At 41.9% G+C, this 24693-nt stretch overlaps 1 protein-coding gene across 1 annotated transcript in view; it reads right to left on the reverse strand.

Moving 5' to 3' along the window:
- Positions 1-556: 556 nt before the first annotated feature.
- SH3RF3 (SH3 domain containing ring finger 3) overlaps positions 557-24693 on the reverse strand; it is a 248422-nt gene continuing 224285 nt past the window's right edge. The window contains exons 9-10 of the mRNA XM_071574674.1: positions 13184-13521; positions 557-3782 (exon numbers count right to left, since the gene is read on the reverse strand). Coding sequence (XP_071430775.1) covers positions 3614-3782; positions 13184-13521 — 507 coding nt within the window. The 3' untranslated portion in view covers positions 557-3613. The remainder of the gene's footprint in view (positions 3783-13183; positions 13522-24693) is intronic.

The raw sequence follows: 24693 nt of genomic DNA on the forward strand, positions 1-24693 counted from the left end.
CCTGCTCCCTTCCCCCTCTCTCAGCTCCTTGACTGTATGTAGCCTGGAGGACACATGGCCTCTGCTGGCACCACACCCAAACCTATTTGGGGCAGGAGGAAAAGGGTCTTCCGCTGCCTACAAATCTCCTCAACCCACCAGGTGACCTCAGAGCACCCCTGAAGCAGCAGGATTAGAGGCTGCTGTTTTCCTTAAAAATATTTCTGCTTCCACATCCCTCCTAGCCTTTCTGCCATAGCCTTGCCTTTGCCACCTTGCTCCCTTTTCCTGGCCTGTCCCCACTCTCCTCCTCTGGACCTACACACCTTTTCTCCACAGGTAAGTTGTTAACTTCTCAAAATTTTGAAGAAATCCCGTATCTGCCAAAAGAAGAGCCAGAAAAAGATTCTGACTTCTGTTCAGGCATCTCTTACTTTTAACTGGCCTTTATGTGGGAATTGCTACAGGGTTTGCAGGGGAGTCTTCCCTATTTTCTTTACAAATCTCAGAGCCACTTACACTGCTTGTTCACCTTGTCATCTAATACAGAGAGAAACCTCAGTCAAGTTGCCTTAATGTTTATTTTATTTAAAGAATCAGAAACACAGTCATTGTAGTTCATTTGTACTCATATCTGCCAACATTTCCTAAACCACATTAACATTCATGTGTAACAAAAACATTTTCTGAGCTGTGCAAAGTTCAAAGGAATTGTTCAATTACTTGAACCCATTTCTAGAAGAGCAAACCTGGCATTTTACAAACTGAGGCCACCAGAAGGAATCCTTCCTTTTCCCCGCCCTGTTGCAGGAGATGCAGATGCCCCCTTCTCCCCCTTTTCCTGGCATAACAGGTAAAAATTAGACCACAGTGTGAGTTGAACCTTTTAGTCCAGGACTTTCTGAATGGCACTGGGTCATGTCTTAAGTTCACCTTAATACTTGTGCTCCTGGCATGGAAGTGATTTGTCCAAGGAGATTACTCAGTAACCCAAACTGTGATGATAAGCAATAAACCGGGGACAGAAACAGCTGCTATTGAATAGAACACATCCCCCCAGCTCCCATATCTTTCCTTGTAGGAGGTATGACTGGAAGGATCATTGTTATGGGTGAAACCCGTCATCCTCCCTGCAAAATTTATTTCAAAGCACTGGTTTAATGATATGACATCTGCATGTTTTCCTTGATCTTCTCACACACTAACTTTTGTCCTGTTAGAGTTAAGCATGAATAGGTGGAAATCTGGAACCATTTTAGATCTGGCTAAACAGAATAGGCAGCAAGCAAGCTGTCATCCTGTTTCATTTTTCTGACTGTAGTAAATACACTGTGGAACAGAATTTTAAGACCGCTTTAACCACTGTAAGTTGTCAGAAAAAATATCATCTCTGACAGATATAACCCAGAGTTTTTATTGGAATCAATAACACACATTTTGGTGTTGCCAACTCGCTAACTGTGCAGTTTACAATTTACTGTTTGAGGTGCAGTGACACCAATTCTGACCTTGACCAAGTTAGTGGAAGAGATATGGCTCTAGTCTCAAGCAAGTCTTTCCAGAAGACATTTCTTCACTCTCTTACTGGTTATAAAAAGGCAATTTCCTCTGAACAGTAACCAAATTTTTAGTGGCTGACTCATTACAATCTGGAATATCAACAAATGCGGCAACAATAAGTATATAAAGAAACACCCTGAAAATGATGCCTCCCTGTTTGAAGGTGCTATACTTGGCCATGGACTGTGTTTCTGGAATTGGTTTGTTACACGTGACAGCAAGAACTTATTTTACAGAGAACGAAGTCACAGAGCTGAACTTAAATAGGAATGCTCACTTACATGAGTTTTGATATGTACTAGTACACACAGCTTGAATGAAAACAAAACTTACACCTTCACATATGAAATACTGGTAGAGCAGTAATGGTGTTCACCCATCGGGCCTCTTCCTTTCAATAAGATCGTCTCCAGGTTACAGTGCCTTCGACATGCTTTTAAACACCCACCACATGTGGGCTTTGGCAAACAGCCAGCCGCTGTCAGAGGCAAGGTATGGATACAGCTACGAAAAGCCTTTCATCACAATTCATTCCTCAAGAGCTGATGTCTTTTTAAATACTCTCACAGTCATATTACAGCATTTTTTTCTCATTCTGTTTCATTCAATAACTGGCTAAACTCACTTTACATTTATTGCACCTTTAAGTCCCTGGTAGATGGAAGCTTATATTGCCTGATATGGTTTGTACTGTAGCTTGACCACACTAAGAAATCCAACAGTCTCCAGAACTGTACATTTCTACAGTAAGAAATCACACTTCAATAATGCTAATTACAGCTGTCGCAGATCAGCGCTCGTCTCCATCATGCAATGACAGGGGAGAACTCCACAGTCCTTGCGGGTGCTAGAACCTGGAGTGTTCTTCTTATTGCCATGAAAAAGTCAATTAAAATGACTCCTCTGGGAAATACTTCCAATTCTGGAGTCATTATCACTCTCCAGACAGAATGTTGTGCTCCAATGTGGGTCTTCAGCCATTCTGAATACGTAGGAGAGAGACAGCATGCGCGTGTTGCACAGGCACACTCCTCCAGGTATATTTAGTGGTGACCATGCGGCTTTTTCTCTTTTCCTCTATGAAGCAGGAGCAAGCAGTCTGATCTCGATCTCCAGGTACATTTCTAATTTCATGTGTTGAATGCAAATCTTGTTGCAGCCTCTTTGTTTAACCAAATCTTTAACAACTAAAAAAAATAGCACCAGATGTATGAAAAAGAGGAAATGTCTGATCTAGTAGGAATATATATAAAGTAGAGCAATTCTTACAGTAAAAAGGTACATTGTACAAAAAAGCCAATGGAAAGTGATACCGAAGGACAAAAATCCATGCTGCATATAATAAGGGCAGAAGACAGGCAAAAGGGATTCTGCTCAAATAACCACAGTTTAATGGTGGAGCTGAACTTCCTCCAGGACCCCCCTGGCAGCGGTGCCAGGACACCAGGTGGTATGGGACTCTGAGCACTAACACACTCACTGACAAACTTGCGCAGCATATCTTTGAGGTATATAGAAAGCATGACATTAACATTTTGGACTCCTCATTCTTTCTTGCACAACGATGCACTGATCTTTAGCTGGGGTTTTCTCCACCCTCCCCTCCCTCTTTTTCCCTTGGGAAAAACAAAATCCCAGTTTAAGAGCTTCCTAGCACACCTTCTTGAACTCTCAAATCCATCTTGCATAGGCCAGTATTAAGAACACTGCAGTCTGACAAATAAGTTACAGCAATATAACAGCTTTCCTCTTAAGTTTTTTTAAAGATATCTTTTTATAATTTACACAAAGGGTTAACAGCCAGAGTTTAGGTTACTACAGTCCAGATGGGCATCCTTTCAGTCTGTGATTCCAGGTGGAAGGCACTACTTCAACATACCACTGTATGCACCGCACACGGTCTCAGGAGCACAGCGGGGCACTGCATCTCCAGAGCTGCAGACTGAAGGGCCTGGGGGAAGTCTTTGGAAACAAAAATGGCAGTGGTTATCAGTCCAGTTTCTCTTTGCTGTCTCTTCTTGTGCTATGCAGTTTCCCCTGAAAGCTCCTCAGTTGAGAGGGTGGCGATTCATCCTCAGAAGCTCTCGACAAAGCTCCCGGGGAAGAGGCCCGTCCTGCCGTTCCTCTGCAACGTCCCTTTGTACCAGCCATCCTCCCGTTTCTTGTGCACAAACACAATGTCACCTTCCTTCAGTTCAATCTCAGCATCGCTCTGCGGTGGGTATGGGACCACAACGCGGTACCTTTGGAGAAAATAATTCAAGGACTTGGTCAATCTGCACGCAGTGGGAGCAGCCAGGCACCCGTACTAGAAATCTTAGGAAAAAAACATCTGGAAACAGCAGTAAGTTACATTTTTGTACACCAGTTGTATCCAATGCAGCTACATTTTCTACTAAAACTCAGACATGGAGATTTCTGGCCAGCATAACTGCAGACTTGACCAGGATGTACTCTGGAGCCAGGCGATGAAAGTGGGAAAGTACTGTCAATACGTGGTGGTCCCTGCTCCCAGCTGTGTGCTCAGCCTGTTCTGCGGACTCAGTTGCTTTTATCCTTGTCCTGCATCTGCCTCTGCTATAGCATGTCCTATCCAGCTCTGCATCTGCTCCATCCAAAAATCATAAAATCATAAATAGAACAGTTTGGACTGAAAGGGGCCTTTAAAGGTCATCTAGTCCAACCCCTCTGCCAGAGGCAGACACATCTTCAACTCAATCAGGTTGCTCAGAGCTTGTGTGTCAACGGCATGAGTTAGTTTGGTGTCATTTGCAAACTCACTGAGGGTGCACTCAATCCCACTGTCTGTGCCATGGATGAAGATATTATTGAATAGCACTGACCCCAGTGTGGACCTCCGAGGGACACCATTTGTCACCAGTCTCCATTGGGTCATTGAGCCACTGACCACTACCCTCTGGGTATGACCACCCAACCAATTCCTTATTCACCAAACAGTTCACCCATCAAATCCATCTTTTCTCCAATTTAGAGAGAAAGATGTTGTGGGCAACCATGTCAAAGACCTTACAGAATTCCAGACAGGTTACATTTTAGCTCTTCCCTTGTCCACTAATGATGAAAAATGGGGTTTGCAATGCTCACATACCAGCAGAGGTTAGCTAAAACAGTTCACATTTTTATTTTTCTTATGTTTCTTGAGAATGTACTTTGGGTCCCTCAGACCTGGAAGGGAAGCCAAAATGGAGAGCTATCAAATGACTTTCAAAACCCTCTCCAAACCAAGCGGGAGCCCTGGCCCTGAATGATGCACAGGGCTCTCTGGGAACTTAGTTTTCAAGTGTCACTTCATTTCAATGAAGTAATGATGTGTCTGAGCCTGATACTGCTGCTGTTCTGCACTCAAGGCTTATCAGCCCACATCCTCCTGAGAGCACAGACTGGGACATTTTATCTCAACGCACTTGTGTACAGAGCAGCAAATGTATTTCTGCTGCACGGTTGGTTTTTTCATCAGCACATACACTTTTGCAGTCGTCTTGCATTTGGTTAACAGTCAATAACTGTCTTGCTAATTGCAAAGTAACGAATATAGTAAGATAGTTAAAAGATGCCAATTGATTACCTAAAGCATATCTCCTGAGAGTATTTCCATAACTACATGGCCACTGATGCCTCAGTTACATCAGTAACAAGGTGAGTTTATTTAAGATAATATCCTGACATTGGGGACTTTAACATGCCCTGAAGGCTATGGACAACTCCCTGAGCCAGTCCCAGTGAGATGGTACCAAAGCAAGGGGCTCTCCAGGGGCACTTACCCATTTTCTTTGCAGACACTGCTCAGGTACATACTGACTGCAGTTCTGAAACTAGGGACTCCACTTTGACATGACACTAAAAATACCACCTTTGGCTATACATTTGGACATCTCTGTGGTCAAACAACCCATTACTTCATAAAACATTAAACTCCATTTGGAGCAGTTCTCTAAAACCTGACTATGGCTTTTTCATCTTGACACAGCAACACAGTCATGTGGAAAATATATGTGTTCAAGTGCCATCAAAAATCTGCCAGCTCTCTGTACCTTGGTTAATAAATCTAGCTGTCACTTCCTTCCTCTGTGGAAAAGCAAATAACAGAGGTTGAAATGTGTGCTGCTGGCTGGCTGCAGGAAAATGTTCTATCAAGCTATCATCTGTGGAACTGCTACACTTACATTATGAAGCTTTGCCAATTACACCCATTATGCAAATGAATGCACACATTATTTCAAACACTCTGCTGCAGTGTTGATTAATTAAATTATCAGAGTGGAACAATTTCAGCTAAGATGATGCCAAGTTTCAGATCTCACAACTTTCCACAGTCACAGCGCATTGGAACTCTGCACCAAGGGCTTGAGGGCCTCTGAGAAAGAAAAGGGTTGGATTTTAACATTAGTTTAGTGCTGTGGTGGTACTCACAGACCCTTTGGAAACAGAAATGCAGAAAAAGGTAGTGTCTTGGGCAAAGTAGCTCTAAAGACCCAGCTGGGACTGCCAACACCTCATGTCATACCTTAAGCACAGGGCCTTCCTTTTAAAGCCAAGCTACATCCTAGGAGTGATGAGCTGCTAGTCCATAAATGGTTCACTTAAAGAAGGAGGTGACCACACTCAAAAAGAATGTGCCCATAGTCCTAAAAGAGGTTCTACACAGCATCTTCTTAGAAATTTAGAAAAATAACTCTCAGTCACTGCATTACAAAATGTACTTTTTCCCACTGAGGACACCTCAAATGCTACGGTTTAAATTTCATTAACTACAGTACAGGATAGCATCGAAGAGGCTTTTGATAGAGTAACAAAAATATTAGCTACAAAAGACTTTGCAAATTGGTTAAGAAATCATCTGTGAGAGATGGAAAAAATGCGGTGCCTTCTCCCATGAGAGGTTTTAAAGCGGGGCCTCGGAGAGGCGTCTCCGTGGAGGCTGCAGGGGCAGCACCTGGACACTGCTGCTGGCACAGGATGTTGTGCCGCCCCTCCATACCTCCAGGTGGCACCTCAGCCTCACTTATCCTCTGGAATGGCATTGCAAGGGCATATGTATATTAGCCATATTTTTTGGCAGAAAAGGTCTCCTCCCAGACATCCTCCCTCACTCCCAAAAAGGCAGTCCAGGATACTTCTATTTATATATTCCCTTTTCACCTCCCCTTTTTGTCCCCACTTCAAGAAGATACTATGAAATTGTAGATTTTCTTACACCAAAGTGTCTCTTGGCATTTTAGATGTATTTCAGTGTCTTTTCAGTTTTGTTTGTGTCTCATTGCATGTCTCAATTACCAGCTTTTAAAAATGTAAATTATCTGGGCAACAATCATGATGACAAGCGTGGCAACCACCTCTGTCCACTGTTAACAATTTTGGTATTTTCTTTTGCAAACTGTGCTCTCATATAGTTACAATTCTGCCAAATGTTAATTATTTTGGCCCAAATTCTCCACAGCAGTAGGCTGTGTCAGGCTGAGGGTCCAACACACAGCCCAATGGCCTCACTGCTTCCAAGAATAACATGAGGGGTTTTGCAGCCCCAGCAGGTGCCAGGTGAGGACTTCCACAACTGCTCTCAGGTCCCCGTATTTGTGAGAAAAGACCTGTCTGGTGGTCCTGTTGGTCTGTCAGGGATGGTGTTCCTTCAGAAAATCACTTGCTCTCAGCCAAGTTAAAAGCATTTAAACCACTCCTAAATGACATATGTTTAGGCTTGTATGAACACTGAAGGTAAAATCTTTGCTGATTCATGCTCCAAGCCGGCCTAGATTGGCGAGGCCTCAGAGGTTCTATTTCTCTTCCTTCCTAACTCTAGGTCCCTCTTGTGTTTTTCTTTCAGGTGACAGACTCAATCTTGGACTTCTCCACTGCTGGCTGCTGAGGTGTCCTTTGGTTGGGCACTTGATCCCTGGAGCAGACTGTCCAGGATTGACTTGGAAAGCTCCTTGGTGCCCAAGAGATCAGACATGAGAGGCTGCAAGTGGTATCACCAAGGACAGGGGATGGCGGTTGCCTAGGCAAGGAAACCCCAAGGAGCTGGAGAATGGAGCGAGATGAGGGAAAAGGTGAAGGAAGAGGGAGACTATTGGGATTAAAACAGGAGTAGAGGAAGAAATGGGACCATGATGAAAACTGGAAGCCTCAACAGATGATGTGGGTGTGGCTGCTGCGGGGGGCAGGTGCGTTGAGATGAGCCTGGGAGAGCAAACAGCCTTGGTATGAGCAAGCCTGGACAAGGGCCATGGCATTCTGTGGGGCAGGAGACTGCATGGGTATAGGCTGGCACTGGGGCTGAGGGTGGGATGGGCACCCTGGCAGCAATTATGTCACTGAGTCAGGAGTAGGTCCATCCTCTGCTGTCAACAAAAACCTTGGAATACTGCTGTCCCCTCTCTTCATAGCCCTTGCCTTCACAGTCAAAAGAAATACCTCTTCCACCCAGCTCTCCCTTTGCTCCTGCTACTGCAATCTGGGAGGTGCAGCTGAGACTCCTAATCTCAAAAAGATGTTGCAAATACATGTCACAAAAAGATGTAAGTTCTAGTTTTATTTCTTTTAAAAAAGCAAAATAATAAAATTGTCATTTATGTCGATGCATAAAGATATCTACTACCTTAACACAGCAGGAGTGTTCCACATCCATGTACCTGAGAAGAAGAAACAGGCCACTAAAATTGCCTTTGACTTCACATTTGCTTCCATGCAATATAATCTTTCATTATATGATTGCAGACTGTTTTTCCCACAGGATGCCTGCCTCATTTAGTGCACAAGATGCTTCTCTGGATGTGAATCAAGGCTCTGACATGGAAACCGCTCCATGTTTTGCAGAGGTTGGAATATCTCTAGCAAGTGACCATGATGAAACTCTGAGTAGTGCAGATGTAGGGAAAGTGGCATCTCTGACTCCTTCAGCTACAAAGCCTCGTGCCACACTTTCCACACAGTGAGACTCATCTCATGCACCCTGGCTGCGTAGGAGTCTGTTGTCTGGTCTAAATGACTCATGCAGGCTCTCTGTCAGCGTGCACATTGAACAGTATTGATGAGAACTGATCAGTAATTAAGGGCTGGACTCAGGTCTGGAAACTGACAAAAAAAATCCCCATAATACTGAGTATCTGCTCACTGAGTAAATATGTGTACCCAGGACACTGACAGAACTAGAGAACCCTACGGAAACAAATGTACAATGAGGCAAAAAAGGTCTGCAGAGCTAACCTCCATTCTGGTTCCATTTACAGTACTTCCATTTGGATGCTTAATGCCAGTTCCTGTTTGTCAAAGCTTCATGCACTAAGGACAGGTTCCAGGTGTCCAGTCCTGTGAATCCAATAGGTCCCTTGTGTGTTAGGATACACAGTTAGTTTTGGGGGGAAGAGGTAACTGGTGCCAATGAAGCATCTAGCCCAGTTAACCACCACTCTAGTTTATCAATAGACCTCTGTTTCTCCATTCTTTTACTGGCAAAGCACCTCTGCACAAGCCAGAACCCGCTTCTCCACAGTACAGTGTCTAAATCAGTAGCCTTAGAAGAACAAGTCTTAGTTGGGTCTTTTACTCTTCTGCTGGAAATACTGCAGGATTCAATTTCTGAGATGGTTAATTCTAGTTTCTCAGTCCTAAAGCGGGTATCCCTAGTCAGAGAAGCATTTAACCATGTGCATACATGTCACTGTTCAGTCAGAAACTACTCCTGGGGTCACTTCTCTAGTATCACTTTCAAGGAATGAAAAGAAACCTTCTTTTGCCTTCCTTTTTGGCAGGAAGATATACGTGCACAGCAAAATTGAAGTCAATGGGCGTTAAGCACACGCTTGAATGCTTCCTTGAATTGGGAGCTCGATTTCTAATGTGGCAGTGATTTCTAGAAAGATATATGGAAACATGGAGGGGTCTATTTTAAAGGTCAAACATACTGCTCCCATCTTATTCTGTGGCACTGCTTGAAGGCTCCACGTAAACCACAGAAACACAGCACAGATATGCCAGTCGTGACAATAAGTCTGGACACAGATGCTTTATCAGAATATAACATGGCAGAATTAGTGCCAGTTACTACAAAAGAGTCAACAATGCGTGACGTGTTTGACTCAGGTTTGCATCTGGGAACAGTGCCAGGCAGTGAGGGGAATATGACTCACACACACACGCACATGCACACTCAACTCTTCTGCTTTGCTTAATGTACAGTCATATTTTCTTGAAGGGGGTGGCAGGAAAACTGGCACGCATGTGAACCGACAGCATCGGTGGGATGTGGGCAAGGTTTGGCCCAGCGCCTGCCCCACCACAGTGTGTCCCTACCATGGTCCTGTTTCATGCACCAGCACAAACTGGATGGAGCAGGAGGCGGAAAAGAGTGTGGGGGGCACACACAGCCCGATGGAGTATTCACTTGACAGTCAATCACTGCAACACAATGTGACAAGGACACCACCTGGGAAATTTCTCTGCTCTGCTGCTTGGACTGCTGGATGCTTTATGGCAGAGAGCAGCTGAAGGAAGATGGTTTTATAAACTGATAGTGGGAAGTACACTCAGAAGGCAGAGATGGGATCAGACTATCCCAGCAAACCGTATAAATATGAAGGCTAAGTGACGGGAGAGCTAGAAACAATTTACTTTCCAATCCAGCCATCCATAACCATGTTTTGGAATATCAAGAAGGATACGATAATTGTTTTCCTCACTCTCTCTATGTATAAAAAACCCACCCCCAAACAAATGAGTGTAAAACCATTAGAAGTACCTTCAAGACAGTGAAGCTCACTTCACCTTCCTGTCTACCTGGCTGCAACTCCCAGGAAGGGCTGCACTGTCAGACAGCAGAATAGGCAATTCTTCCCTTAAATTGTGAGCAATCAGAGCACTTAAATGCACCTCTTGGTGCATTGGGTTTGATCAGTAACCTGGATGTGACAAGTGCTGGAGCTGCAAGCCAACCTCCACAGGAAAAGTAGCAGTGCTCTGCTGCTTGCATGAGCCTCATTTCGAATGCCGTAAATATTAAGGAATGTGCTACTTCTTCCAACCTTTCAGTGCTCTGCTTCTATGTGCACAGATGGGCGTTGGGAGACAGAAAGCCAAGTACAGCTAAGTGTATTGAAATGCTTTGCAGCTTTTTAAAAATTTCATCCAGCATCTGAATCTGTTTATCTAACCTTTTTTTCCCTCTCCTCCCTTTTCTTTCTCAGAGAATTGCTCCTACTGTGCAGATGAAATGCACCAAAATGCAAACAAGCAAAATACGGAGCTGAGTGACGTTGAATGCAAGTTGCTCCACTGCCAGATGTGAAAAGAACAAGTGGTTTGAAAACCATAATTTGTTTTAAAAAAATATAATTTGGTACTTCTGAGAAATTTGATGATTTAATGAGCACAGATGGTTGTGGAATGAGTTTCTAGAAGACAAGTGTTTAATGTATCTGCTCAGATTATTCCAGGACTAAGCATTATCCTTCCTGGTGCATGAAGGTAATTAATATTTCCCATTATGGACACAAAAAAGCCCATATGATCAGTTAAGGAATGCAGATACACCAACGATATGGAAGTTAATTCATAAATCAATCAGAGAATCTTGCCTGCTGTGTATAATTAGGGTTACTTAATTATAGCTTATTTTTGGATTTAAGACTCAGGAATTAAAGTACTTAAAATCAGAGTAAGTTCCTCATCAAAATATACTGCAACTGGAAGTATTTACTCAGTTTTAGCAGTGTGAATCTATTTGCTCTGGATTCCAGCACAGCTAAGAGAATGCAGGTAACCCATGTCGCTCTGTTTCTATGCCACTTAAAATGGTCATCAGTTAAATGCTTCCCTATCTGGACCACCCTGAAGTGGACTGAGAAATTTGTAGGATATGGGACTAGCCCTGGCATGTTAAATAATGTGTCTGGAGTTCTCTACAGTAAAGCTTTGAGAGAGGCACCTTAACAGTCAGCTCTGGAGAAGTCAGGGGCTGTTCTTCCCATCTTCTTTTCATAGCTACATTTAACTAAAGGTGCAGAAGTCCACTGATTTAGTTACATTGGTGCTAAATCTGGTTTATATTGATTTAGCTTTTCTTACAGCATTAATCTGAACTGATGTAGACCAAATTAAGTGTGCCTAAATAGGGATTGGTTTTTCACTCCTTTTACTAAATTGCTTTTTCATGGATTTTGAAGACAAGAGACTACTACGATAGTCTGCTCTCGCTGCCTTCATTATAATGCTGAAAGACTTGCCTGCATTTATTTCTGCTTCAAGTCTAATAGTTGCACTGGAACAACAGCATCTATTTTAGACAAAGTGCTAAATCTAGAGTAAAAATATTCTCGTGTCTGTCCCTGACTGCAGTCTCTTACATGCATTCAGTTAAAACACTGTATAAGATATGAACTGTCCTGTAATATTCCTTATCATGCCCTACGTTTTCTGGCTCGTGATCCCAACCGGATTCAGGGTCAGCTGCTTGCCCAGACCATTCCCTTCAGCATCTTTTGTACACTTGGACAAAAGTAGTTACTTCAAACATCTGCAACTTAAATGTTGTTTCAAAATAGTTTTAAATACCAACTCAAGAGAGTTCCCTACACTGCTTTTTGAAAATTCTTTGATGCTTTTGTAAAATAAATGTTCTCCTCAATATTTTTTTGAGTGGAAAGCATTTCCATTGCATTGTGTCCATGTATTATCTACTCTTTTCCCTATATTCAAACTACAGTCTTGTAGAAAACATTCACCTGAAACAAATAAGGCTCTGCGTATGGAGACCTAGCTCTTTTCTGTACCCTTGTTTCTGCTGAGTTATCTCTCTCTTCACCTGCTTTTGTGTTTTGGAGTTTCTACTCTACCCTTTTTGGGTTTGCAAAGTCCTTTACTCTGAAGTATCAAGGTGCTGAGCAGACTGCTGAAATGAACTCCAGAGTCACTGGCACATCCCTCTATAGAAATGAGCTCCATTTTTGTTAAGAGGTCACTGAAGATGGCCATACTTGTAAGTATCCTAAACAGCCTTTGGTATTGCAGAACAGGACTAAAAGAGCTTTGATGAGCAAACACATCACACCGGTTACTTCCAGGAACCTAACATGTCAACACCATGCGTTTATTGAAACACAGGGATCTCACTCAAAAAAAGTGGCATTTGCCAACAGCAAATTCTTTCCAGAGAGAATAATCAGGCATTGGAATGGGCTGCCCAGAGAGGTGGTGGATTCACCATCCCTGGATGTTTTTAAACTGAGATTGGACGTGGTGCTGAGTGCCATGATCTAGTAAATGGACTGGAGTTGGACCAAGGGTTGGACTTGATGATCTCAGAGGTCTTTTCCAACTCAATCAATTCTATGATTCTATGATTTAAACCATTTATGCTAAGAAAGCACTGATGTCCTCCATATTTAGACCAGAGCTGTACAGTGTTATGGACAGGTGCTGCTCACCACTTTTTCAAACCTGTACTCCTTTGGCAAATGATTTTCAATGGACAGAAGCATTTAAACGCTGTCTTCCTAAATGACAGCCGAGCCACCTACAGTCAATTCACAAAGCAGCAAACTTGCAACACCCCTTGAGCAAATTAAACTTGCAGCCCTCCTCCAAATGCTCCTTGACCACACTGTCAACTTCAGGAAATAACACAGCTTACCTTTCCCGAGGCAAAGGCTTGGGCTCTGGCCAAATAGCTGCCATAGAAGAGAGGGCTGGCCGGGCAGGAGAAGGGATGGAAAAATTCAAATCCAAGGAGCCTGTTTTCCTGTGCAGGGGCTCCAGCCCCATAGCTCCTTGCATTTCACTCTCAATAGGGCATGAACCGGCTCTGCCGTGACTGGAGAGAGAGGAGAGCTCAGGTCCCACTGCCCCTTGCAGAACTCCTTCAATGGCTGTCGGGGGGTCATGCGTGGGGGACACACATGGTGGGGAGCGTGACTTCTTTTTTGTTGATGCTCCTGCTAGAAGTTTCAACAGCCCACTCTTCTTCTCCTTCTGCAAAGGAACCAAATGAAATACAGGTAGTGAGCAAGCGTATCAACTTTCTTTGTCTTTCTGTTGGAAAATCTCAATGTGTGTGGCAGGAAACCTCTCAAAAGAAAATCTCTCAAAACTACTATGACTAGAGGTGGATCCAGGTAGAACTTGAGCTTTCTATAATAAAGATCCTATGATAATCCCTCCGCATCCAACAGGGCTTCAACTCATGCAGCAGAAAGTAAGGGCCAAACATGCTGCAAAGACTATCTTCATTTCCAAATCTATCCAGGGAGTGATCATGTGCCTATTGGAAGAAATATTGCAGCTACAGTGGAACAGAAAAACTTCCCATGCAGAGAAGACAGCAGAGTGCTGCCCTCTCCCTTCCAGGACAATGCTGTACCTCAATAAATACTCCACAAGTAAGAAATCAGGACCTATGGCCAAGCATGGAAAGCTGGAAAGCAGAAGAGGCTGAAGAGAGATTTCAGATCCCAGCCCATTGTGTTATTACTGCCTTATTTACTACCTGATGCAGGGAGAATGGAAGCACAAGACAGTGGTTTAATAGTTCTTTGAAGCATGTGCTCCCCTTCACATCCTGCATCACACAGCAATACCTATTCATGTCTCCTTCCCAGAAGTGGGTCACTTCTCCTCATGAGTTAAGGTATCACCTTGATGTTTGAAGATACACTACAAAAATCACAATTGGCAATTGCAGTGGCAGTGCATGGGGGATTTCTAAATCTTACCAGGGTTTCTGATACAGAAGAATGAAAAGAAGATAACAGCACCCTTTCAATTAATGTGAAAAAAAGTTCAGCCTTCATTACTTAAGAAACATATCTGACCTTGTGAGTTTCGTATCAGTGTCGTAAGAAATCCTGCAGCACATTCACCTCAAGCACACACATGTACCAAAGACTATGTCCCTCATCTTGAAAGTTTTTTGGCTAGAGGGTTTGTGTGTAGAAACTGGCCATCCTCTGGTACATGCTGCATAGGTTAGAGCTGCAACCAGCAATGCTCTGCAGTACATGTTCCATTTCTAAAAAATGATACAAGAAGTTTTGCAAAAGGTCTATTAGATTTCTTCCTTTTTTGTCAGAAGTGCAAGCCATTACCCAAAACTATCTTCAGAGAATCAGGGCTGTGAAGTTTAGCTGTATTTGATAATTTGTTCAATAATAGGATCCCAAGGGATAAAATCAAACCCAGCAACTGCAAGATTTACGGAACAGAAATCTTCAAGTAGGATCATTCTTTGGAAATACAAGCCAGTAATTTATTTATTCTTTGTAGACAAAAATGTCCTATGCAAGGTTTAAAATTATGCTCTTTTATGTTCTGACTGCTGATGTAATTTCTCAAAGCAGCTTTAAAGAATAGGAGGGCTACAATAAAGTAAATATAAGCTTTTAGAAGATGCCTGGTTTTATTACAGTAGAAGTACTTGGAGTATCTGCTATCTCTGTTTCCAAAACTGATAAGAAAACAGAAATACTTTAGATGTTAAGATAGAGAAGAACTAAAAGGAAGCACAGTTGATGTGACAGAGCCAACGTCCACTGACTTTGAAGAGTCTGAATTGTGTGTCTAGATCCCTAAATGCACTGGTTATGTTTTAAAAGAACGTTTGTCACTTACAGGATGAAAGGATCTATCCTGCCAAGATGATCACTCAGGCAGAATACATGGAGCTAAAGGAGACTGGCCATATGGCACCATCAGGTTAAAAAAATTAAATCAATTCCCTGGAAACAACAGAAATGCAGACCAAATGCCCCTGATAAATGTCTTTTTTCCCCAGTGGGAAATGACCGTTGTGGATAATGTATCAAGTGTGCATCCTGGAATTCACCTGAAACACCAGAAAAAATACTTCAGTATTTCTCTCACTCTCTAATTAAACAATATTATTGCTGTCATCATTATACCAAATTTTAAGGCTCTTCACAAAATTGCAAAACTCCCCTTTCCCGGTGGCACACTGAAACAATAGCTCTAATGATCCCAGCATCCTGTGTCAATATGCATTTGAAGGTGTCCAAAGGTCAGTGACAGAACACAATAGCCATTGTGGGGCTCTGCAGAAACTATTGTGCAGCAGTGAGCACTTTGAGCCTCTTTAATTGGCAGCTTTGCACATGCAAAGTAACTATGTGAAATAAAGCCCTGTATAATGAAGAATTAATATTCCTATGTAGTAGCAGATTTTCTAATTTTTGCTTCTAATTTAAATACCTTGGCAAATTTTCATTAGAAAAACCTTGTGCTACTTAGACCATTGAAGCTACAGAAGCAAAAATATTTGGGAAGAAGGAGTTGCATATACTCACACTCATATGCAGTTAAAAACAGATGAGTCTGACAGCCACTCAATTTTTTTTACAAGAATGGCTTCCACTCTACAGAGTTAGCCCTGGCATAAATTTCTGCACTTAAGCTACTATCCCTCAGACAACAGAAAGCTATTATGAACTTGCTGATGTATCCTTTGTTCTACTTTAACAAAAGGAAAAATAAATAATTGATTTTTACTCCTTCACTGACCATTTTACTAAACTTTTGAAACGAAGATCTGTGGTCTCTGAAGAGATAAGATGACTTAATTCAATAGCTAAACCTAGTCAAAACCTGAGCAGTACCTTCCTTCCAATTGTGGCCTTGGGCAAGATATTTAGAGGTGAAGTGGTACCAACTACTTTGTGTGCGTGGAGATTGGGCAATATATCCAGCTCTTACTCCCTTTGAGTCTGGCTTTCAGCCTTCTGGTATCACATGGTCAGATCCTATGTCGATGCTGCTCAGAGCATTTCAAGCAAAATAAGGACTGCCAGGAGCTGATAATTTACTGTGATGTCTCTCATGAGAAACAGATTGGGTTTGAACATCCTGCAATCAGCAGTTCAACCTAAACCACTTCATGCCTCCTCCCGCTTCCTGTAAAATGGGACTATGTTAAAACTCCATCTTGTGCTGTGGGAATTTATTAATGATTCCAATAATACAAAGCTGTACATTTCTTTGGGAGCAAGCAGTCCTTTTCCATGGCTTTAATAGTAAAAAAAAAATAAAATTGGAATGGGATGTTAGATGGGATGTTAGTATGCAGTCCCAGTAGTGATTTATTGCAAAAGTCCAAGTATTATGAATTCATTTAATATTTAGTGTAATAGCAGTCATCCTTCACATGAAATTAATATTTATGTGTCTATTCAAGACAGTCCTTCAGCAGTTTCACTGTAAATCAATGAAGCATTAATGGGCACAAATGCTGTGGAGAAACCGACTGGTTACAGACTCTGTTGCTTTTGAAAAGAGCTAAGTTTACAGGGGACATATCTGATGACTCTCAGGAATTAAGTTTTTGAATTAAAAAAATGATGGTTTGCTTTTTTTCGCTTCACAGATGGGGGTTTTATTGTTTTCTAGGAAATCTGTAATCTACTGAAACAGCTGTGTAATTATTGAGTTTTCTTTGTCTAGTAGCTACATTTCCAACTGACTGCAAACCATGTTTGACGTTCCTGCCTCCTAAATCTACCAAGGTCAGACCTTCGCATCTGTGTTGATGGATGGATTCACAGTATGGACAGCACTTCTCACATCTCCTGGTTACTGCCCACATGTTTAACGGAATTTAAATCACCACCTTTGTGTTGCTCAGGTTTTATTCTAGGACGTCCAGAGACAAAACTTCCAAACCCTTAATTTTGAAAGGGTTCAAAGAAAAGCAAAAGAGCAAAATTAGCCCTTACAAATAAATCCCAGGCTGTTTCCAGTTAAGAGGAAAAAAAAAGGACTGTGAACATAGGTAGTATAGGCAAGTCAGAACAACTTCTCTGGCAAAGCATGAACTTGAGATTCTGTTCCTATGGTGTAGCATGAAGGAATCTCAGTGGAAGTCAGTCTCTAGCAGGACAAAGATGGGATGGGCAGCACTGCTGTGACCCTGAAGCAGACACTCAGGGAAGCCAGCACTTGGACAGATGCAAGTTCCTCTTGATATGTCGGTGTGGGAATGTTTGAAAAAGCAAATACCATCTGAGTTTAAGAACTCATGATGGATTAGATCAAAATTAAAGTCTGAGATATGTAAATGTTGAAATATTTTGCTTCACAGTAATTGGGGATGATTTTTTCCCTCATTAATAACTCACTTGAAGATAATAACTAGCTCTTCTTTCAGCTTCAGAGATGAGCACAGAATGCAGCAACTTCATTGATGACTGAATGATAACAGAGTCCCCTGTCTGCAAAGTAATAATCATGCCATAATCCAAAGAGCAATTACATGTAGTGGCTATATTAGCACAGATACAATTTTTTTTCAACCATCCTAATACACAGAACATTCTGGTTTAGTTTTCTTCATCTCCAGCTCCTAATACTTAATTTTCTACCTATCCAGGTTCATTAAATAAATGAAGAAATCTTACTGCAGCTGATAGAAAAGCTGTCTCGAGTCATTGAAATGAGGTAATTTCTCATGAAACATGAGTTACATCAATAGATAAGAGAGCCAGAGGGAGAAAAATAAGATTTCATTCAAAAATGAAGAAAAGAGAAAGAAAACTGTTTAAATGCTGCCCTGAGCCCTATGCGGGCTCAAATGCCCTCACAAATGAGGAACTCATCAGTCAGTACCCCTAAACCACCACTTTATTGCTTGTTTAACTTGGTCAATGCTTGTTTGAGTAAATTTAATTTAGTGTCTGGAGAACAGTGCATTTTTATTCTGATTCCAACTTGGCTACTTATGGTTGATGCTTGTATTGAAAGAGTAGGTGGTATTTTGCATTACATCTTTGAGCAAAAAAGCTATTTGGGTTTTTAAAATCTGTAAAATTATTTTACTTGAGATTTTGATAATTATTTCAAACCCAGCACCATCTCAAAGGAAAGCTTCAGGTCTCAATTGTCTTTGGATTTGTATTTATCTTTCACAGTTTACCATTACTTCTCAGGAGGCATTGATGACATACTGAACAAGACAGTTCCATTACTTATATTGCAATTACTTACTATAAATGAATTACTTACTATAAAATTTCTTCTGATTTTAAGGAAAGACCAGCTTAGTATCATGCATTGTATGGAAATATGTGCCAAAGATATAGTTTTTAATGGAGACAACTGCTTCTGACCACAAATCTATTGTTATAATCTTGGTATACAAGTTATGTGCCAAGAAACAAAGAATATTTGAGACTCTCACTATTTCAGTGACAGTAACATGCATATAGATGTGCACAAACATTTAAGACTTACAGCCACTAGTTTGAAGATAACTAGTATTAAAATCAGGCTAAAAGAAGTAAAATGACTTGCTAGATCTTATTCAGAATTTTCAATGTTTTGAAAACAAAACTGAGAAGAAGAAATTAGTGCTCAGGTCCCAGTACAGCAAAGCACATCGGCACTTCATCATGTGCTTTGGTTGAACTGGGGCGGATGCAAGGCTCTAGAGAGTACAAAACAACATAAAGAGGAAATCTAAAAATATATTTGAATATTCACTATAGATGGAATATTAGACCTTTCAAACACTGGAACAAAGTTAAAAGGTAGCTCAAAGGAAAAAAACCCTGAAGAGGAAGCAGAGAGTCTCAGCTATTGTTGAGCTCTCTGGAGGCTGCCAAACGCGTAAGAGGTAGAAGGTAAAAGAACCGTAACCTGATTAATGCTGAATGAGGGAATGATGACCTGCTACATTGATATTGTAGCAGGTTTAGTGTTATTTTCTAGTGGGAACAGCATGGAGAATTGAAAACTACTGCTGTGATGAAATTATGTACTGATAAACTAAAATGCAAGAACACCACCAAAGAAGTGATGAAATCATGGTTCTCATGCAGACTGTGTCAACATTTTCCACTTATTTCCAGGCAGGCATTCTCTAGAACTAAGGCCAGATGGATGTGTTTTAGTCCTGATTTTAGTCCATCTCTTCCTCTGAAGTGTGAACAAACTCTTTGAGGACACAAAGGAAAGGAGCAGCCATGATATCCTTGAATACATTTGATATTCTGCAATGAAGAAGAGAAGCTTCCTTCTTCACTCAGAATTCCACTAAGGCAACTCCAGCTCGGAGCACAGAGATCTCTCCTTCTCTGCTCCACTCTCCTGCCGACTGCACAGCCTACACAGAGAGGTAAGAAGTATGTACTTTGGGGATGACTGTTTGGAAAACAGAGAACTGACAGGAAATATGATAGTGACCTACAAAATCCCTTCTTGCACAGAGAAGGTAACTTGAGAATGGGTTGGTTATTTCCCACAATACAGGAATTAGGGAGAACCTAATGAGATTATCAGGCAATGGTCAAAACTAAAAAATAGGAAGCACTTTTTCACACAACACATAATTAAATGGAGAATTAATGCACACAATATTGTTGAAGCCAAAAGTATGAAGAGGTTCAAAAGGGATTAGGCAAATTGATGGAGAACAGACCTGACAAGGGCTATTAAAGTAACGGTATAAATCCAAACTCTGCTTCAGTAAGTCCCAACAGGTAAATGAAATAGTACTTAGAGCATACACAGGGTTACTCCACCTCCCTATAAAGAGATCATAAAAACAGTAACATTCTCAGAATTATTGCTATGGTAAAAAAATTTAGGTATTTTGGCAAGAGCTTAGGAAACAGGACAAAACCAGGAACGAGCTCTCCCCTGTGCCCTCTCAGCTTTGGGAAATCAGCTGTTTGGAGACTTCCTCAGCTGCAAGGGTCTGAGAGAGGGCAAAAGGCAGCCATCAGGATGCAGTGACAGCCAAGGAAGAGACACGAAAGGTTGGGAACTGTAACCCCAAAGCACTTTCACAGCCCTGCAATTGCTATTTGGATTCCTCGGCTCCATCTTTGCTGTGGAAAACATCAAGGGCTGCAGCACTCACACTGCACCAAGGAGCCATGAAAGTACTGCTGACAAGGCCCTATTCCTTCCTGAACCCCAGTTTACTTCCTAACTGGGCATTGCACTGCCTTTGGACACACCAAGAGCTTCCTTGGAGCTACCATGGGGATCTGCTACAAAATGCCACACCATGTCTTGAAGATCTACCCTAAACTGAAGCCTGGAAATATTAAACCTTTGTTTTGATACAAATCAAAGATTTAGGTAACCATATTTGACTAACTGTATGCTCCAGAGAATTTAAGCAAAACAGTTGGACAGAGCATGAAACTCTAGGTTCACTTATTCAAGCTAGAGGATAATCTATCACAGCTTGACTGACAGCATGGGATTCCAAAATGAGAAAAAGATGTATAAATACATTAACTGCCAGATGAACTGGTTAAAATTAGTGTTTCTAAATAAGATGATTTAGACTGACTGGTGAGCTTGCTGCTCCTTGTCTCTTATAAGGAAATGAAAAAGATTTATTGGTCCTGAGGAGCACTGGGAGCAACACTCCCATTTTGAAGAAAGCCAGGGCAAGCTCACTCACTGAATACCTGAATGAAAGAATATCAATGGCAGAAGTGACAGTGCGTTTTGACATACTCTAGTCTTACATGTAGTTGGCTTTGGCTCTCCCTGTTCACAAGGCATAGATTTAATTTCAGAAGCAAACAGTTAAAATTGCTTGGCCTTGCTTTGTAATCTTGTTAAATGAAAGGCAAGTGACACTCATACTTTTATGGAAAGTAGAAACATGTGGGGAAATGGTTTTGATTAAGGGAGGCCATCTTGTCCCTTATCAGTGATGTATCTACTCCCACTTGGTTGACATTGTTCCAGCAGCTGTGCCACCTCAGGCTGTAATTTCAGCACTTTCAACAAACTACAGAGTATTGGGCTGACCTGCACTCAGAGGAAAGATTGCTTTTGGAAAATTCAGGCATTGTAAGAGGTATATTCTTCTCTCAAAATCAATTGCCTGTGGAAGAGAAAAAAAACACCTGTCTGTGAACAATGAAAAATGGCCACGATTTGTGTGTACTAGACACTGGAACATATTATAGTGAGATAATTCCTACAAAGCATTAAACAGCTCCCAAAAGATGTATTTAGCTAGAGACTGGGGAGTCAGCTGAGACTAACAGAACACATCACACCTGCATGGCCTGTGGCCTAGGGGTGACCAAAGCAGAAGCTCCTCTTGCCCAGTCAACATATTTCTGAAAATTATCTGGGCTTCATATCCTGGGGCAGCTTGGACTGAGTGAGGGGCAGGAATGAGAGGGGCCCTGAGTGTCCTCAGATGGTCTGACATTTTAGAAGCAGGTCCTTGACACAAACAAACCCACAAGCATGAAATTTTGCTTTCTCTGAAAGCTGACCTCCAGTTTTGGCAGCTACCACAGCATCAAATCTGAGAATCCAAAAAATAATTTCTAATTAATTTCATGCATTAAAAACACCAGGCCTTGTTCCTACTCCCTCCTACCATCATTACAGCATATCTCAAAAAAGGCATGTTTTCTGTGAGTAATGGAAGCTCAGCCCCTCAGCACACACAAAGTGCAGGAAGTCCCAGGTGCTATTTTTCCATGGACATCACAGGTCTTGCTGTGATGCCCCTCACACAGGGACAGAGCTGTTGTCCTGCACATTGATGTGCGATCAATTATTGCAGCAGGGATGCTTTGCAAACAAAGCAGCTGAGATTTCTGCAACTCCCCTGTCAGCTGTGCTACAGGCATTTTCACTCCTACTAAGTTTCCAAGCAATGCTCTGTGAATTACTCCCAGGACACACTAATGTGGCCGAAGTAGTTTTCTCTCATGGGGATCAACTGGTCATGTATGCTCTTTAAAAAAATGAAGAAGGAATCCCAGAATCATTTTAAAGGGCTGCAAAGAAAGTGGCTGTCAGTGTCAGAGGAATAATCAGGCCTGTAAATGACAATTTCTTTGATAAAGTGAGCAAGGCACTGTGGCTTTCCAAATGTCACAATACTTGAGTTGTAATTGCTCATGAGGGGCGACCCCGTGATGTAAAGGAGAGTACTCTGGACTCTGAATCCCAAGGTCCTGAGTTCGAGTCTCAGTGGGGACCGTTCCCTGGCAGTTCAATGCCTCCCTGCCATCCCATCCCGTCAGATCTCAGATGCTCAGCAGGGTCAGCCCCGGATAGTATCGGGTGCTGTGACAGTCCCAAGGACTTCACTGTCACTGTCCAAGCTCACTCGGCCGTGGCAAATGGACCTTAGGACATAAATGGTGGGGCCAGTTCTGTGCATGCTGTGCCTCACCTAAAGAATCCACTGCGCAGGCTGGAAGGGCACACCCATGTGGGGAGAGCCCTTCCCAAATCTTCATTCGCAAAATCTGGCCATACATACATACAATTGCTAGTGATCTTTCCAATGGCAAAAGGCTTGTTTTCTCAGGTCTTGGCAGCACATATAATAAGAGCATCCTCTCCTCAGGAAAAATTGGATTTCCTCTAATTTCCTAGTTTCGTCTGTTTTGTTACTTAAAAAATTTAAAAAGCCCACATTTGCTAAAAATATTCTATACTAAAGTCAGGTCTTTAGGAGTATAAAATTCCCCTTTGTCAAATTAAAGAGCTGAATGGGAAGGATGAACAATGAGAAATAGAGCTAACCAAAGGGAACAACTAGGGCATAAGTAGGAAAGGGATGTCAATAGCACTGCGGCTTTTTTTCCTTTTGCACAAAGCCTGGTTTTACATTGCTATCCTATCCCTTCCTTCTACTTTCCCTTCCTTTGTCAGTTTAATCCTCTTCTTTTTCCCTGACACATGACCTGCAGGTATGACTGTATAATTAAATGCAATTGAGTTACACTGATTTAACTAATTACCACTTGTGATGTGTGTTACTGAAGCCAATGCTCTCCATTTCCTCATCCTACTCCAACTGTGAGACAAAACACATTAGCTCAAATGTCAGGCTTAAGGTGATTTGGGTAACCCAATATGTCTAAGGACATCCTTTATGCCAAAGCAGATAGTAGGCTAATTTCAGTGATGCAGCCACTGAGCAGCATCTCACATGGATTGCACACACAGTCACATCTGTAACCTCCAGAGCTCTCTAAACACATAATTGTTGCATGTCTGGATTGTGCTACCCAGTAAGGCAGTGACATCTGGCTGGTGTCCTCAAATGCAACTACTGCAGAAATAATTGCCAATGACAACACACATACAGCATACTCCTCTTCACTCTGCCAGATAGCTGATCAGAAGAGACCAGTGTGACCTGCCAACTCTTGGCATGAAAGTGTCAATTTTAACATCCAAGATAAAAATAACTCTGTGATGATGTTGGTCACATACATCTCACATCTGAAAATGATGGAAACTAGGTAAAGATAAAATCACTACTGCACTGCAGCAGAAATGACATCTTTGTCGTAATAGTCCATCTCTGAGCCTGCCTACCATAGATGAAGATGAAAAACCCTTTACACAAGTGAGATAACGGTGCAAGACTGCAGGGGTTGATCGACAGACTGACAGACTGTCTTATTATCATTTTAGCAAAATAGAGTGGACAAACATGGACTTAGAATTGTCTCATCTTCAATTTGATCACAGTTGATTGGAATGTCTGCCTATAAAGATAACAGAATTAGTAGTCCATTAGTTAAGCAATCACAACTTCTATTCAAGCTCCTGTACTATGATTACTTTGCTATATCTGACAATCTTCCCAGAGCAGAGTAGGCAATATAATGAGTGTCTTGCACGAGTCTGTTTTTTCAACTTCTTCCTGCCAGAAAAGCAATGTGTGTGTTTGAGGAGACCCTTCCAGTCTTGGACTCTCCCATTTTTAACTCATCAGTATTAATGGAAAAACTCAGATAATCAGATGTACCAGTTGCTTTGCAATGTTTTCCAGTTAATGTTTTTCTGTCAAAGCAAGAGGACATTCAAGTATGTACCATCAGGGCTTGACTCAGTCCCAGTGTTGGTGAATGTTTCCATTAATCACTTGGTAGATAAGCTAGAGAGTGCACTTCTAAAACCAGCAATGGGCACTGAGCTGATTAAGTACACAAGCAGTTGAAAGGTTTGCTGGTTCCAGCTGAGACAGAGTTATCATAGTAGCTCACATGGTCCTATGTTTTGGCTTTGTGACTACACAAGGGTAATAACACACCTATTTAAGTTATTGCTGAGCAGCCCGTGAACATTGTTAAGGCCTTTTCTGCCTCTCACCCCAACCCACTGGTGATGGGGCTGGAGGTGCCCATGGAG

The sequence above is a fragment of the Pithys albifrons genome, chromosome 1 (assembly GCF_047495875.1).
Source record: "Pithys albifrons albifrons isolate INPA30051 chromosome 1, PitAlb_v1, whole genome shotgun sequence".
Taxonomy (NCBI): domain Eukaryota; kingdom Metazoa; phylum Chordata; class Aves; order Passeriformes; family Thamnophilidae; genus Pithys; species Pithys albifrons.